The following is a 17,594-nucleotide window of genomic DNA, read 5'->3' as shown; positions in this document are numbered from 1 at the left end:
CAACTAAAAAGAACGAGTGCAAAAGTTCTGCGGCATTTCTAAGAAATCGAAAGCCTTTAAAGGGTTACGGTATTGTGAGCAATACGTGACATGAAGCATAGGGAGGAAAAGAAGCCTGAAAAGACAGGACCCATAACAGGAAGAACACTACTAGTTTATTTATAATACAGTAGGATACAGTAGGATACCATAAGAAGCCACCGGGAATCAGACATGGGTCACATTTTCAGAAGATCTTTCTGGATGCTATGTACCATAAAGAACATGTACCATAGAAAGGCAAGACAGACGGGCACCCGGGTGGCTCAGTCGGTTGGGCATCTGACTCTTGACTTTGGCTCAGGTCATGATCTCATGGTAAGTGGGACTGAGCCCCACGTCAGGCTTTGTGCTGGCAGCATGGAGCCTGCTGGGATTCTCATTCTCCCTCCCTTTTTGCCCCTCCCCCATGTACCCACACACATGCTCGCTCTCTCTCTCAAAACAGATAAACATTTTAAGAAAAGGCGAGACAGAAACAGGCAAAACAACTCAGCTCCGTGATCTAGGGGAGAAATGATCTGAGCTACCAAGTTGGCAGCAATGGACACCGAATGGTCAGATTTGTGACGTAGGTTGAAGCAAAGCCAGAAGGACTTACAGACAGATTACACGTTTGTGTGGGTGAGAGAAAGGAAGGAATCAAAGGTGATTCTTGGGTTTTCAGCTTGACGAAATAAGCAGATGGTGATGTGTACTAAGATGGCCTCTGAGAGAAAAATCAAAAGTGCCATTTACCCAGGTTAATTCTGACATGTCTCTGAAACACATGACCAGAGACAGGCACTGGACATACAAGCTTGGAACTGTGCGAATGGTCGCAAGTGGACAGTCTAGGAGTCACTGGCATATAGATGATAACACTCAAATCTGCAGGAAAACTACAGACAAGGAAGAATGGAGAATCTAGGAAAGAGCTCTGAGGCAATCCAACACTTAGTCATTGGGCAAAAGAGGAGGAACCAGCAAAAGCATGAGAAAGACTCTCCAGTGAGGCAGGTGAGTTGCTTTATGAGAGTCTGAAGAGGAGACTGATTATTTCAGGGAGGCACAATTATACTCAAAACAATCAGACTTTATACTCAAATAATTAGATATCAATAAAAACATACTCATCCACCCACGCACCCACCCACCCATCCATCCATTCATGGACAACGTACTTTAGCTCCATTTAGTGTTTAATCAGACTGGAGATGAGTGAAAGATGCATCACCTTTTAATATTATGTAGTCTTCATATAAACAAACTTGATAGATGAAAATGATGCTTATAAAAAGTTTAAGTTAGGCAGGAACTGATCTACAAAAGATTTAATGTAAGAGCAAGCTCTACTGACACACCTGACTCAAAATTACATTAAAATGAAGCCTTTTTGAAATCATCATACACAATGAACCTCATCAATGGAATTTTACTGTGATCACTACGCTCTGTGTGTCACATATCTGCATCATTTTTAATACAGTATCTAATTAGTATTTACATTAAAAAAAAACTTTATGACTAAGAAACAACTCACAAAAATGTAATTCTCTTCAAGTAATCTCTTTATACATTCTACTAGTTTTTAATATTTTTAGAAAACGATCAACAAATACACACATATATCTACAACTTTAGCTTTAAATCTTAAGAAAATACAACCAAATTTATATAAAATTCATACTTGGAAAACTCTATTCCATCTCAACAGGATTATAATAAATATTTTAAAATAAAATGTGCCATGAGAACAAAATATTAGAATAGAGAATAAATAAAAGATACGGTTAACTCTTTCCCAAATTCATATATAAATACATGTGTATATACACATTCTTTCCATTTGTAGGAGTGTGGGAAATTACCCACAAGGCAAGGCTGCACATGAAGCACACTCCTCACCAGTACCTAAAATCACTTTACCTGATACAAGATGCTTCTCAGATAGCATGATTTTTGTAACAGGACTTCGATGAACTGTGAAAGTCTGAAAAAGCTGAGGGCCCGAGCCCACCGTCTCTGGGTGCTGAACAATCACTCGCACAGCTCCGGAGCTCGTACCATAAGCAATCTCAATCCAGTTACCAGACACACCTGCACGAGGTCAGAAGTGGAAAGGCGGCGTATCAGATGATGACAGAAAGGGATAAAAGAGGCAGTGCTTTTCTGAGTCCCCAGATCCAGCTGAGCCCAGAAACCCTAAGACCTCTCTGACCAACTTCGAATCATGATTTCCTTTGCAAGTCATTTCCTAACCCTCACTCCCAGATAGATCTGTTCACCCCTCCCCTGGACTGTATGTTATGCTCTAGCACAGCAACTGTAACAAACCAATCCGCTATTTCCAAGTCTATCTACCTCTATTCGTCACTGAGACAGACTGAATCACAGTCATCCTTACAGAGTGCCTGAGACACAGCAAGTCCTCAATAGATGTTTAAAGAGTTAGTAAATCTGACATGCTAAGAATACCACTGACGCAACACAGAATTCCTAAAGCAATATTCCATATTATTTCTAGTCTATTCATAGTCTAGTCTAAGACCATGTTTTACTTATTTTAAATTTTTTTATTATTACTTTTTAAGTTTATTTATTTACTTATTTTTATTTTTTTATATAATTTATTGTCAAATTGGTTTCCATACAACACCCAGTGCTCATCCCAACAGACGCCCTCCTCAATGCCCATCACCCACTTTCCCCTTTCCCCCACCCCCCATCAACCCTCAGTTTGTTCTCAGTATTTAGGAGTCTCCTATGGTTTGCCTCCTTCCCTCTCTGTAACTCCCCCCCCACCCCCACCGGTCTTATGTTAAGGTTCTCAGGATCCACCTATGAATGAAAACATACAGTATTTGTCTTTCTCTGCCTGACTTATTTAATTTTTTTTTAATTTATTTTTTGAGGGAGAGAGAGAAAGAGACAGAAAGAGTGTGAGGAGGGGAGTGGCAGAGAGAGGGAAACACAGAATCTGAAGCAGCTAAAGGCTCTGAGCTGTCAACACAGAGCCCAACATGGGGCTAAACCCATGGACCGCGAGATCATGACCTGAGCTGAAGTCAGATGCTTAACTGACTGAGCCACCCAGGCGTTCTTACTTTTACTTTTGCTATATTATTTAATCTTTCTTGAATAATCAAGTATATACTATTTAACAAATTCAAAATACTTAGCTCTGAAACAAATACACCAGTGTCTCTTCTAATCACGTACAGCTCATCATGTGAAGTTCATCTGTGGCTTTTTTGAATGAATGAATGAATGAATGAATGAATGAATGTGTCCAGGGGCACCTGGGTGGCTCAGTCACTTAAGCATCTGACTCTTGATTTCAGCTCAGGTCATGATCTCATGGTTCATGAGTTTGAGCTCAACATCGGGCTCTGTACTGACAGCACAGAGCCTGCTTGGGAGTCTCTCTCTCCATCTCTCTCTCTCTCTGCCCCTCCCCAATGTGCGCATGTGCTCTCTCTCTCTCTCTCTCTCTCTCAAAATACATAAATAAGCATTAAAAAGGAAGAAAAAAAAAGTGCCCAAACTCTACCACATATTTAAAGGCAGAATGGAGTTCAGTGACCTATGTACTTAAAAAGGTTCACAGAGAACTTCTTGGATTTAATAGTTACCCTTCCTGATTTACCCAAAAATATCTGAATCAAAAGAGAAAGAACATACCATAGGAAACACTTCTCATAACCTAAAAAGTGACTCCATTCTCCCCCTGCCATTGCAAAAGAAGTTTTCTCCTCCCTTTTTAATTAGATTTAAAAAATGTACATCTATGGGGCGCCTGGGTGGCGCAGTCGGTTAAGCGTCCGACTTCAGCCAGGTCACGATCTCACGGTCTGTGAGTTCGAGCCCCGCGTCAGGCTCTGGGCTGATGGCTCGGGGCCTGGAGCCTGTTTCCGATTCTGTGTCTCCCTCTCTCTCTGCCCCTCCCCCGTTCATGCTCTGTCTCTCTCTGTCCCAAAAATAAATAAAAAACGTTTAAAAAAAAAAATAAAAAAAAAAAAAAAAAAAAAATGTACATCTCATTCTAGAGCAGAGGTGAGCAAACTTTCTGTAAAAGGCTAGATGGCAAATATTTTAAACTATGCATGCCATACAGTCTGTCATAACCATACAACTCTGTCAACTGTTGCCCAAAGCAGCCAATGCAATATGTAAGACCATCGATAAAAAGGGCAGTTTGCTGACCCATTTAGCATAACAGTTGAAATCCTACTATAATTTTAAATAAAATCATCTGCATAAATTAGAATATTTATTTCACATTAAAGATAACGATTTTTTTCAATGAAGTCAATAAAATGATGATTTAACACAAATAACATTCAAATTTATTAACGTTACTGGACACATGTTAATATTTCCTAGAATTCTTTTCATTTAAATTTTCAACTTTCTATTTATGTTTATCTTTCAATCTAAAATATAAAAATATAAAAAATATAATAAAAATCCTTAATTTACAGAACAGATTTGTTAATTTCATTGCAATGACCTTTGAAAGATAATGAAAGCTACAGATACTAAACCTCCGAATAAAATGTCTTTTCCCATAACTTAAAAATTTCCCAAGGGAACAAGGCAATATCCACAAGAGATTAACAGTCTAAGAGCCTTCTTGCTTTCAGCTGAAAAAAACAAAAGCTTCTAATTTCAAAACAAAATAAGCTAGGGTAAATAGGAAGGTCAATGTGCAAATTGTTTTTTTAATAATTTTAGTCAATACTATTATGATATGACTTAAATATAATTCAGAAGAAGAAAAGTTCTAACTTCCCACCTCAACTTATGCTTGTTTAATCGTCACGTTTAACTTTAATACATAACGAATATGAACTGTAAACTAATAGAGATGATACTCTTAGAACTGCAGTTCTCAAAGAGAAAGGACTGGATTAGTTTTAGCATAATAAACCAATAAATAAACATACATTCTCAGAAACGGTCAAGAATTTATCAGAACGCTGCCATGTACTAACTTGTTTTGGGTGTGAGGTAAACACTCAGCGCAGTAATGGCATCATTTGAAGGATCGTGATAAAGCTCGGTTACAAGAAGATCATTATCTTTCATTCTCAAAGGAAACTTCTGCATATCTAAAAAACCCCAAAAATTTTAAATAATATTAAAATAGTGCATCTACTTAAAACTACAGAAGGCAATATTTTATTTTTAAAAACTGATATAAAATAGGACCAGGGTTAAACGCCCATAAGCTTACCGATGTAATATATTGATCCATTGTTACATCCCAATAGAAGGAATGAGCCAGCAGTGTCGTAACTGGTTATAGGGACAACATCTTGAACCTGATGTAGGAAGATTATTATTAGATATTAAATATTAATAATTTGTATTTACTGCTCAATTTCCTTAAAAATTTGACACTTTTAACAATAGCAACGACAACAAAACTCACTAGGGGCGCTTGGCTCGCTATATCAGTAGCGTGGGCGACTCTTAATGTGGGTGTTGTGAGTTTGAGCCCCACACTGGGTGTGGAGATTACTCAATGAAATTAAAAAAACCAAACCACTAATATCTAATTTAAATAGGACTTAGAAAATTACTTTCTTTAGTTCCCACAGGGAACTGTGAAGAGCTGTCAATACAGGTCCTTTTAAAGCTTTTTTTTTAAAAAAAATGTATTTCCAAAGGCAGCACTGTCCTATCAGAATTCCCATGGATTATCTCTTTTCTCTGCAAGTGGTTGTGAGCTCACAGCACGCATTAAAGTTGAAGGCACAATCTGACCAGGTCCCTTCCTCCTTCTCTCTTCTATATAAGAGATTAAATGGCCTGCCTAAATTCATGTAGTAAGGGACAGAACTAGAAAACAGACTCATCGCCAAATAGCACTTGGTCCCTTGATAATTTATCACCATGTCTTTGACAAAATGGTAATCTCTATCTTCATTCTGCTGTAGACCCCTGTTTCCTAGGAAATGGCAGGACAAAAAAATTCCGTTAAGCTTTTGTGTTTTCAAGTACTAGAATAAAAAAGTCAGCTTCCCGAGCAAATCAGTCTAGTTAAAAATTAATAACTGCCTATATGTGTGCTACAAGAAAAGCAAAGGGCACAATTTTACTAGAAAACAAAGCAACAAACAAAAAATGTTTTTTAGAGCAGTGGCAATAAGATCAAAATGAATCTTCCCTATGCATAGCCAGGTGAGAGTCACATGAAACTTCACAGATGACATTTAAATGAGCTATTTCTCATGTATCAGGTATTACCCGATTGAAAGAGTAACTGGGCTGGATAAGGGATGTGAGACATCACTTGCTCTGTAAGAGCTTGTAAACTTGAGGGCAAGAAAGGAAAAAAAGAAAATCACAGTGTGAGAGGCCCTAAAATAGAGTGTGCTACACCAGAGAGCAGGGAGGACTCTCATCTCAATCCCAGGGAGGGGTTTAAAAGGGCAAAGATCAGGGAAAAGTTCAGAAAGGGAGCGAAGCATGAAAATTGAAAAAGTCAAATATGAGTTAGGTAGAGGAAGGGCCATGTCAAACAGAACAGCAAGTATAAAAGTGTACAATATGGGTCCCTTCTAAATAAAAGGAACAAATTTAACCAAAAGCTAAAAGTTGGAAGCAATGATTCCTCTAAAGCTGCATGCATATGACCCTAATTCCTGCGTGAACCTTCTGGTGTCGTACACGGAAATATCTCAAAGACTCAATTACCATCCCCCCACCCCCACCCCTGCACTAACCTCAGGTCAGGGTTTCCGTTTCATCAGAGCTAACAAGTTTTGTAGCAGGTAAACCCTGAGAGCCTTTCAGTGATATGAGTAAAGGTGTCTGAAGAATGGAGGGAAGGCTGCTTTAATGCCAATGACGAGTTTTCTCATGCCAAGTTCATTTTTTTTAGTTCCAATACTCTAGGAAGAACTTCAACTCCTACCCCAGAATCTTGAGAGTAGGGGGATGGGGACAGATAAGGGCATGAGATTCCTCTCCTTTTAGATCCCTTATCAATGAAAGAGTGGCTGCAGCCTGGAGCGTCCCAACACACATCCAAGGCAAACATTTCTACCATTGGTTCTCTGGGAAGATAGGCTCTAAGACCAGAACCTTCTACAACCTCTTTTTCTGCAACCCTTGACCCAAATCCTGCTTTTCCTACATGTCTACCCCTCAGTACAAGAAGAACAGAGAAAGCAGAGGATGAGTAAATTATAGAGGTGTTAGGACTGAGTTCTTCTCTCCTAGCATAAGCGAGAGACAGTCATTCTGGGGCCTCTTCTTCCTTATCCTAACAACTTCACATCAAGAACCTGAGAAATCGTACTGATTAATGTATTTGGTTCAGACATGATGGTCACAAATCTACAATGGAAGTGGATTTTCTCTTCTAAGGTAGCGCATGATGATTATCATTATCTCTATGTACAAAATTAAATGATACACAATTTGAAAACAATCAGTCTAAAAAAAAAAAAAAATCAATCTGTGTTCCCAAGCACTACAAAGGCCCTAGAATCTTTCAACCACAATCTCTACCTAGATAATCATCATTTTTAACAGTATGTTTTTACCCTCATCCATTACTTATTAAATAATCACTTATTTGGATTTACCAGCCTATCAATTTCTTTGCTGATGTGTATTTCTTTCCAGTGCTTCCCTTCAAAGTATGAATATCCTTCTTATCAAAGGGCGTTTCTTTAATGCCTCTTTCATTGAGGCACTAAAACAAACAAACAAAAAAATCATTTTTCTTTTTTCTTACCCAAATCAGATACAATGCTTTCAGGAAATTTTCCTTAAAATCTTATTGCAGCTGTTATAAGAACTGCTACACCAACGATAATTTCACAACAGCTTTTAGAACTTACACATGCGCGCGCACACGCACACACACACACACACACACACACACACACTCTCTCTCTCTCTCTCTCTCTCTCACTCATCTGATTCAAATACTTCAAATCAACCTTGAATATACAACGGCTGTCCCGCATACTTTGTGTGTTATTCGAGGGCAGAACTGTTGCTAAAGGCCAAATCAGAACCTACTCAACCAGCGTCACAGCACTCGGGTCGGCCTGGGATCCGGTAACTGCCCAGGGACGTCTGGACCACAGACGCTGAGACTTCATTACATGCCACCTCTACACTACAGTGAAGTTCACCTAGTTGGTTTACAAGGCTTGTATGCTGAATGCTCAACTTTCCCAAGGTCTTCCTGAAATGTAGAAACAAACCCGCTTTGTCGGATATGGTTTTCAATTCATGCGTACACCAAACGAGAATCATCAGGTTTTACATGGGAATAAAAGCTTTAGAATAAAGGGCACTTTGAGGAAGCTGGTACAGTTTTCAGGACCCCAAAGATATGAACACTTTTATATGTAGTTTTAGAAACATTGGTTTAAAAAAAAGAATAAAGAAGTATGTTCCTTTAGGAACCCAAATTTATGGCACAGCTAGTATAGCTTCCCCTACCCACTAAAAGCTCAGATTTGACATAATTTGTCAAATAACCTATCTGAAAGCAGACCTTCCGTTAATCATTAGAAATTCACATTCCTCTTTACAGAGGTATCACTTCCTGTCTTCCCAACAATTCTCACTCCTTACTAGTCATCAGTCGGCTTTAACATCCCTCGAGTCCCTTGACATCCCTGCCTCCTTCTCCGTCCACCTGGCACCTCCTTACTTCTTGATCTCAGGATTTCAACTACTTTGCCATCTTTATGTTTTCTCATCCCTTGGTGTGTCATATCCACTTTATTAACTCTCCAATCCTGGATCAGGCTAATGCTGGTTTCTTTCCTCTTGCTCCTATTTATTCCCAGTACTGAGCACTAATGGAGACACTCACATAGTTCTATCACCCAGGTCCACTACAAATGTACAAATTACAATCTCTGCAATCCTCGATACATACTTCCAGTGCCTTTGTCTTCCACTGAATTTATGTTCTTCAATCCTCCTTCCTTACTCTTTCATCAGAGAAGGAGGCATCTCTACTTTCTGTTGGGTGAAAGTCTCTAAGCTGTTTTACATCTCATACATTCCGGACTTCGATGGGATGAGAGATCATCTCCATTCTTTCACCCTCCATGTGCTTTCTCAGATAACTTCCCTCTCTGACTACAACCATGCTCAAGCTTCTCTCATCTTAGAGAAAAAAAACAAAACGCTGAACATCTTTTCTACCACCCAGCCTTGATTCTCACGCTATTACTTTGTCTCCTTGCTTTCCTTCACCACCAAACTTCTTGAAAGCTAACTCCGAGTCTGCTGTGTCCAATCTCTGGTCTTTTGATTCTTCAGTTCCCACAATCTGGCTTGCCCCAAACAAAACCTAATTAACTTATATTTACAAATCATATCCTAGACTAATGTTATTTCTCAATCACGTATGTTCTTGTGGCTCTTGGTTTCCTTATCTTGTCCCCTTAAATGCTAATGTTTCCCAGACTTTTTTTCTTCCTATGTGCATCCTCTCAACAGAAAACCTTGAAGCAGTTCTTACTTTTTCAGTTGTCATAGAAGCATTGTGGTTTCTAAATACTACTTTCTAGCCCTTTCTTCCTTCCTAAATTCCAAAGGAATGCTCCCAAATGTGTACTGCACACATTCATTTTGATGCCTACAGGAATCTCAGAGTAAACATGTTCCCTGTCAACTTATTACCATCCACTCGACTGTCAAAACTAGCAATCCAAAACTGGAAATACATCTCCCTCTCCTTTAATTTTCCACACCCAAACCAGACATCAGTCCTGTACTTTCAGGAAGGCTTATGAAATGTTTTTCAAATAGGCTCACCTTTGCCACCTCTACCATCACTGCCTTTCGTCAAATCTGTCTGCTTCTTTGCTGGATTACCCCTGATCTCCAGCCCTGCTTTCATAGTAGTTAATGCTGCTACCTTCCTAAAACAGGGATCTAATCATGTTACTCTCTACTTAAGTCCTTTAATTTTTCTTCTCTCTTTCAGAATCAAGCATTAACTCTTTTATAGTCTTATCCTCTTGTTCCTCTCAAGTACTTGAGATCATTTAGCTTGCTATCTTCTCTGAACAGGCTACGTATTTCTACAACGTTCTGAGCTTTACTCAGGAAATGAAGTTTGCCTGGACTACTGTTCCCAAAGCATGTTAAGTTAAAACATTTCAAAAATATGAAACATCAAACCGCAGTTTAAATACTCACTCATTTTCCCAAGTAACTAAACATTCTTCAAAACATAATCAAATCTGTATCTAGAAGTAAATGTCACTATAAATATATGTAATATTTTATGTAATCAAAAATAAAAACAAAAAAAAATGGGTAGAGGATTTGAATAGGCAGTTCTCCAAAGACATACAGATGGCCAACAGGTGCACGAAAGCATGCTCACTATCACTCATCGTCAGGGAAATGCAACTCAGAACCACAATGAGTTATCACCTCACACCTGTTAGAATAGCCATTATCAAAAAACACGAAATAACAAGTGTTGGCAAGGATGTGGAGAAAAGGGATCTCTCGTGCACTGTTGGTCACAAGGTAAATTGTTACAGCCACTATGGAAAATAGTAGGAAGGTTTCTCAAAAAATTAAAAAGAGAACTATCATAGGATCCAGCAATTCCACTGCAGGGTAGATATCTGAAGTAAACAAAAACACTAACTCAAAAAGATATAGGTACCACCATATTCCCTACAGCATTATTTAAAATAGCCAAGATATGGAAACAGCGTAAGTGTCCATCCATGGATGGAGAGATAAAGAACATGTAGTATAAATATACATTGGAATATTACTCAACCACAAAGAAAGAAAGAAAGAAAGAAACAAACAAACAAACACTGTCATTTACAATAATGTGGATGGACCTTGAGGGCATTATGTTAAATGAAAAAAATCAGACCAAGAAAGACAAATTCCTATGATTTCACTTATGTGGAACCTAGAAACAAACAAACAAAACAAAACCAAAAGATAAAAGGTAAGGGGCGCCTGGGTGGCTCAGTTGGTTAAGTTTCCAACTCTTAATTTCCACTCAGGTCATGATCTTACAGTTCAGTTCTAAACCCTGGTTCAGTTCCAGCCCCTTGTCCAGCTCTGCACTGATAATGCGGAGCTTGCTTAGGATTCTCTCTCTCTCTCTGTCTCTCTCTCCCTCCCTCCCTCTCTCTTCTCTCTCTCTCTGTCCCTCCCCACTCACGCTCTCTCATTCTCTCTCAAAATAAATTTTTAAAAAATCTAAAATATATATACATATACATATATATATAACATTTTTTTTAAAGATTTAAAAAAAAAAAAAAAGTAAGGGCGTGGCCAGCTCAGTCCTTAGAGCATGCAACTCTTGATCTCAGGGTTGTGAGTTCAAGCCCCACATTGGGCATAGAGCCTACTTAAACAAAGATACAAAGATACAAAGATACAAACTTCCAGTTATAAAATAAGTCAAGGGAATGTAATGTACAGCATAGCAGCTATAGTTTATACTATATCGCACATCTGAAAGTTGCTAAGAGTTTATCTTTTAAAATTCTTGAAACAAGAAAGAAATTCTGTAACTGCATTTGGTGAAAGATGTTAAACTAGGCTTACTGTGACCATTCTGCAATATACACGAATATCTAATCATTATGCTATGAATTCCACACTATGAATTCCACAAAAATGAAGCAAATGCATAATCAGCATGAGTTTCAGAAACATTTTCTGTAATGTGCTTTAGTTAAAACTAACCTGCCAGTGCTGAGTGACGGCATTCCATACTCCCACTTTCCCTGTGTGACTCGTAGCCACCAACTGGTTACCGATAAAGAAGAGAGCATCTACAGGAACACCAAGGCTGAACACTCCTTAAATGATAGTAAAAAATAAAGAGTTAAATAGTCACTATCTTTAGAATTCATCAAAGCCCAGATTAGAAACATCTTCAAGGTGACTAAATGTGTTCTCATTTCCATAAGTTATATGCTAGACCCTTTAGGGATCAAAAACAAGAAACTTGGTAAGCTCATAAGTAGCTGCCCTAAGTAACCTTACCCTAAAACACCGTATTATCTAAAGCTGTGGTTCCCACACTTGGTTGACCATCAAAATAACCAGGTAAATTTAAAGTGAACGAAATGACGGGGCACCTGGGTGGCTCAGTCAGTTGAGCGGTCGACTTCGGCTCAGGTCATGATCTCAAGGTTCATGAGTTCCGGCCCCGCATTGGGCTCTGTGCTGACAGCTCAGAGCCTGGAGCCTGCTTCGGATTCTGTGTCTCCCTCTCTCTGCCCCTCCCCCCCCACACGCGCTCTGTCTCTCTCTGCCTCTCAAAAATAAAGAAAATTTAAAAAAAAAAAAATTTTAAGTGAACAAAATAAAAAGAATCCTAAGATTCATCCCAGACTCGCTAAATCAGAAAACCCACCACACCTTTATAAAACCTATATGAGATTTAGCTACAGATTGCTAATGACTGGGGTATTTGGGAACCACTGATCTCAAGACAGAGACTTGGCAGCGTTAACTATCTAAGAACATGTCCAGAAATCTGGATACACACACACACACGCGCGCGCACACACACACACACACAAAGAAAAAAAAGCAGCAAGAAATCTTACTAAAAACATTCAAGCCTTTACTCAAATTATTTTAAACTCCTTGTCTCTCAGCATTGCAGATCTCCATTTAATTCATTCAACAGGCATCATATCAGGCCATAGGATGAAACACATGAAAAGACAGGATATTACTGGGTACTTAAGGTTTAAAAGAGAAAAAATGCAAACAACCAATTATACCATAACACAACAATAACTAAAAGATGTGGATACACAGGATCAAGTAACGTCCAGAGGAATGGGGGGGGGGGGGGTTAAGAAAAGAGGTTTGAAGATATTTTTTAGAAAAGAAGCCATCTGAGTTTTTTTTAAAGGTAAATAGTTTACCAAATGGTGGGGGGGGGGGGGGGAGGGAGGGGGGGATGGGCAAGCCCAGAGAATCAGAGAAAGGGGAAAGAGGGGATGTAGGAAGGGAGGCTGTAAGGAGCAAATATCCCACATCAGTAGCAGAAGACCCAAGAATAGCTAAAAGAGAGAATTCTAGAATTCTAGGCTCACTTTGGTATGGCATTATGGCCCTTTACAGTCGTTTCTGGACAATATATAATAGAAAAACATGATGCATAAGGCTCTGAAGAACTCATGGGAAGAAACAAACCAATTAATTGCAACTGCAGCATGTACTGAAAGCATAATCCAGAAAAGGTAACTGATTTCTTTTGATTCTTAGACCAGTGCACAGTATTTCCCTTTCTGTTCAGAACTGTGAACTACATACAAGACAAGACCAGCAGCAATAAATAACGCCTTGAAAATTCTTAACCAGGAGCACCTGGCTGGCTCAGTTGGTGGAGCATGCAACCTCTTTGTTTTTCATAAAAATGTAAAAATATTTTTAAGTAATCTCTCCACCCAACGAAGAGCTCCAACCCAAAACCCCAAGATCAGGAGTTGCACGCTCCACTGACTGAACCAGCCAGGCAGTCCAAAAATAAATCTTCAAAAAAAATTTCTCAACTAATTTTGAAAAAGCCAGGCACCTAGGAGGAAAAATGATTTACACTGGACAAAAAGAAACAAAAAGTGGTAAGTATTGCTAAGAATGTCATATATATGTGTATATATATATATGTATATGTATATATACACATATATATATAATGTGTATATATTGTATGTATAATGTATATATATATGTGTATATATACACATATATACGTGTATATATATGTATATGTATATATACACATATATATATAATCTATATGTATAAATATGTATTTATACACATGAATACACCACCTCAACCCAACCTGTCAACCAAAAAAAAAAAAAAAAAAAAAAACCCAGCAAAATAAAATACAACACACATACCCAAAAACCTGCCACTCCAGAGCAGAAAATCATCACCTCAAACACAATTTTAGGAAGTCCTTTAATTTTGATGCAAAACAATTGTTCAGAACATGTGAAACCAACCATATTCAGTACTATGGGCCGCGTGAAAGGTGGAAATAAAAACTAGAAAACCAACTAACATCGATTACTCTAGAGAAGGATGAAATCGAGGGAAATCAAGGAAGACATTCTGAATGATCTCAAGAAACTCAAAGTGTCACTCCTGCTTAGGCTCAACAATCTCGGCTACTATCCACGGGGAAGACACGCTACAAGTAATGACAAGTTCCTGTCTTCGGGGACCCTTTCAGCAAAACGCTGCTTCTAGCAGCAATCCAGCAGCGCCGCCTTATACAAGTTAAGATGAAAGGAGCCCGACCTCTGGAAGAGCTCTATCCCAGACAAACAATTTTCTTTGGATGGTGCTGTCAAGTTTGAAGAACATCTGTAATAATCAGTGGTTTCTTTCACTGGACACGAACAAATTACCACGTACCGTCTCCCAACACAGCTCCCTACCACACTGGCCTCTGAAAGCAAAGGAAGGCCTGAAATCTCCACTCACTGCCGTGTTACAAGCGCCTGTTTGAAAAAAGGAGTGGGGGAGGGGAGAGAAAACACAACTTAACTTTCTCTCCGTACAATTAATTACCAGCGTATCATAATTTCAAAGTTGTAACGTTAAAACTTTTTCCCTACAGTTGTTAGGGAGGACTCCCACTGCCAGCCATGATGGCATACACACGGCATCGGATTTTTCCTCACGGTGAAGCGACAACGGGCCACAACACACGAGGCAGCTGTGTTCAGGCACCGGACAACGGGTAGCTGAAGACGCAAAGGTGGGAAATAGCCAGGAGCCCCGCATTCACCCGGCTTTCGGCGTTCAGGGCGCTTTACTGGCCCTACCACAGGGAGGTCAAACTCACGGGCAGAGTGACGGCTTCTCCCTGAACTGAAGAGACTGAGGTAGAGCGCGCAGTTGATGAGGTGGCTAGAACCTGAGAGCAAAAGTGATAAGAAAAAGGCAAGTGCGCCAGGGTGAGTGAGCCGGCGGCACAGAAGGTCTGCACACGGGTTTCCTACCCGTTGGCAGAGGCCGGACTGCACCTGGGCAGAGGAAAAATCCCCAAAAAACAGAAGAGAAAGGCTGCCACAGGCCTGAGTGCAGAGTACAGGTGACAGAGGTTACCTGGGTCGCTCCAGCTCAGGAAGAGTGGAGAACCCTGGATGAACACCTCAGACATTCCTTCCGTAAAGACTCCAGAAAAGGCAACACTTTAGGAATAAGGACCACACCCCTGAATAGGAGCCAAGCCTTTAAATAAAAAATCAAGCAGAGCGAGGCTAACTACCCTTAACAAAGCACAAAAACAAGCCCAGCAGGATCAAGAAGATCCTCCAGTAATTTAACTGCCTACCAGGACTAACCTCACATCTTTCTTTTAAGAGAGAACATAATCATATCCCCTATATGATGTATCATGCACATGCCCTGCATACAGTCAAAACTTCCTAGACCTGCAAAGTAGAATAGGGCCTGAAATAAAAATATGAGATGATCCAGATACTGGAATTAAAGTCAAAAAATAACGGAACAACTATAATGAATATGCTGGATTTAATAAAAAGTAGAACATCATAAGTAAAAAGGTTAAGAAATCTCAGCAGAAAAACAAACTAAAAATGGAATCAAAAGAGGTCATTTTGCAGCTTAAAAGTCCAATATCGCAAATAAAAAACTTACTAGATGGACTTAACTGAAGAAAATGGGTAAATAATATTAAAGACATAAAAAAAACTGATCTAAATTGTTTTAAAAATGGGGAGAAAAATGAAACAAACCAACAGTGCTTCAGTGATCTCTAGACCAATATGAAGTAGTCTAATACAAAGCTGAGTTCCAAAAAGAAGACAAAAGGAGAGGAGAAAGAGATAATGGAGAGGGGAAGGGAGGGAGGGAGGAAGACAGAGGGATACACACAAAGAACTCCCTTAGCTGTGTCAATCAAAAATGTCTCCAGACACTTCCACATGCCTCCTAGGTGATAATATGCCTGGCTGCAAACCTCTAATCCGGAATATATAAAGAACTATCACAAATCAATAATAGAATGACAACCTCATAAAAAGAGAACAATGATTTATTTATTTTATTTTTATTTTTTAGTTTATTTATTTTGAGAGAGACAGAGAGCATGAGCAGGCAAGGAGCAGAGAAAGAGGGAGAATCTCAAGCAGGCTCTGAGCTGTCAGCACAGAGCCGACACAGGGCTCGAACTCCTGAAACCGTGAGATCATGACCTGAGCCAAAGTCTGCCGCTTAACCGACTGAGCCACCCAGATGCCCCAAACAATTATTATTTTTTTAATTTAATTTTATTTTTTGAGAGAGAGACAGAGAGTGCGTGCACAAGCGGGGAAGAGGGGCAGAGGGAGGAGAGAGAATACCAAGCATATTCTACACTTAGCGCAGAGCCGAACCACGAGGGGCTGGATCCCACAACCCTGGGATCTTGACGTGAGCCAAATCGAATGCTCAACCAAGCCACCCGGGTGCCCTGAGAAAATGATTTAAAGACACATCCCAAAAGAAATAATATAAATGGTCAATAAAGCACATGAAAGAGATACTCAGTATCATTAATCCGCAGCAAAATGCAATTAAAACCACCATTAAAATCACTGTATATACTCCTCTCATACACTGCTAGCAGAAATGTAAAATAATACAACTGCTCTGGAAACCAGTTTGTAAGTGTCTTATAACCTTAAGCATACACTTTTTATATGACCCAGAAATTCCACTGCTAGGTTATTTACCTTGATTTACCTTGAGAAAACATATTCACTAAACAAAACAAAACAAGAGAAGAAAGAAAAGAAAACATGCCCAGAGAAAGACGACTTCTTGAATTTATAACACCTCTGAACTGGAAATAAACCAAATGTCCATCAACAGATAAATGGATAAACAAATTCTAGGATACTCATTCAACGGACTACTACTCAGCAGTAAAAAGGAACGGGTCACTGATACATACAACAATATAGATGAATCTCAGAAACATTATGCTAAATGAAAGAAGCCAGACACAAAAGAATACATACTAAGTAATTCCACTCATGAAACTAAACAAAGGAAATGTAATCCATGGTGACAGACAACCTAAACTGTGTAAACAATGGGGTTAATGGTGAACACCTGCTTTCCTTTGGGAACTGTGGACTCCTGGTACGTGCCACGCAGAGGCTGCCTCTGTGACTAGCCTCCAGGAAAAATCCTGGGCATCAAATGTCTAATGAGCTTCTCTGGCAGCCATTCCACAGGTATTGTTACAATCCATTGCTGGAGAAATTAAGCATGTCCTTTGGGACACCACTGGAAGAGAACTCTTGAAACCTTATACTTGATTTCCACTAGACTTCATCCCATGCGTCTTTTTACTGATTTTGCTTTGTATGTTTTCATTGTAATAAATCATAACCCTAAGTAGCTCTTGCTGAATCCTGTGAGTGCAAACCACTGAAACTGGAAGTGGTCTTTGGGACCCCTCACACAAGCACAATTCTGAAGTTCGGAGGAGGGGCCAACAATAGACACATAAACATGTGACTCATCAGCACACAGCACCATTAGAG

At 39.3% G+C, this 17,594-nt stretch overlaps 1 protein-coding gene across 2 annotated transcripts in view; it reads right to left on the bottom strand.

Moving 5' to 3' along the window:
• KCTD3 (potassium channel tetramerization domain containing 3) overlaps positions 1 to 17,594 on the bottom strand; it is a 54,394-nt gene that overhangs the window by 13,045 nt on the left and 23,755 nt on the right. For both annotated transcript variants that reach the window (XM_078441038.2, XM_078441039.2), the window contains 4 exons: positions 11,743 to 11,858; positions 5,258 to 5,345; positions 5,016 to 5,132; positions 1,948 to 2,118 (listed from right to left, as the gene is read on the bottom strand). In XM_078441038.2, the coding sequence (XP_078297164.1) occupies positions 1,948 to 2,118; positions 5,016 to 5,132; positions 5,258 to 5,345; positions 11,743 to 11,858 (492 nt within the window). The remainder of the gene's footprint in view (positions 1 to 1,947; positions 2,119 to 5,015; positions 5,133 to 5,257; positions 5,346 to 11,742; positions 11,859 to 17,594) is intronic.

The sequence above is a fragment of the Panthera onca genome, chromosome F1 (assembly GCF_046562875.1).
Source record: "Panthera onca isolate mPanOnc1 chromosome F1, mPanOnc1 haplotype 2, whole genome shotgun sequence".
Lineage (NCBI taxonomy): Eukaryota > Metazoa > Chordata > Mammalia > Carnivora > Felidae > Panthera > Panthera onca.
Note: the sequence above shows the minus strand (reverse complement) of the source record. Positions and strands in the feature narration are given on the sequence as shown.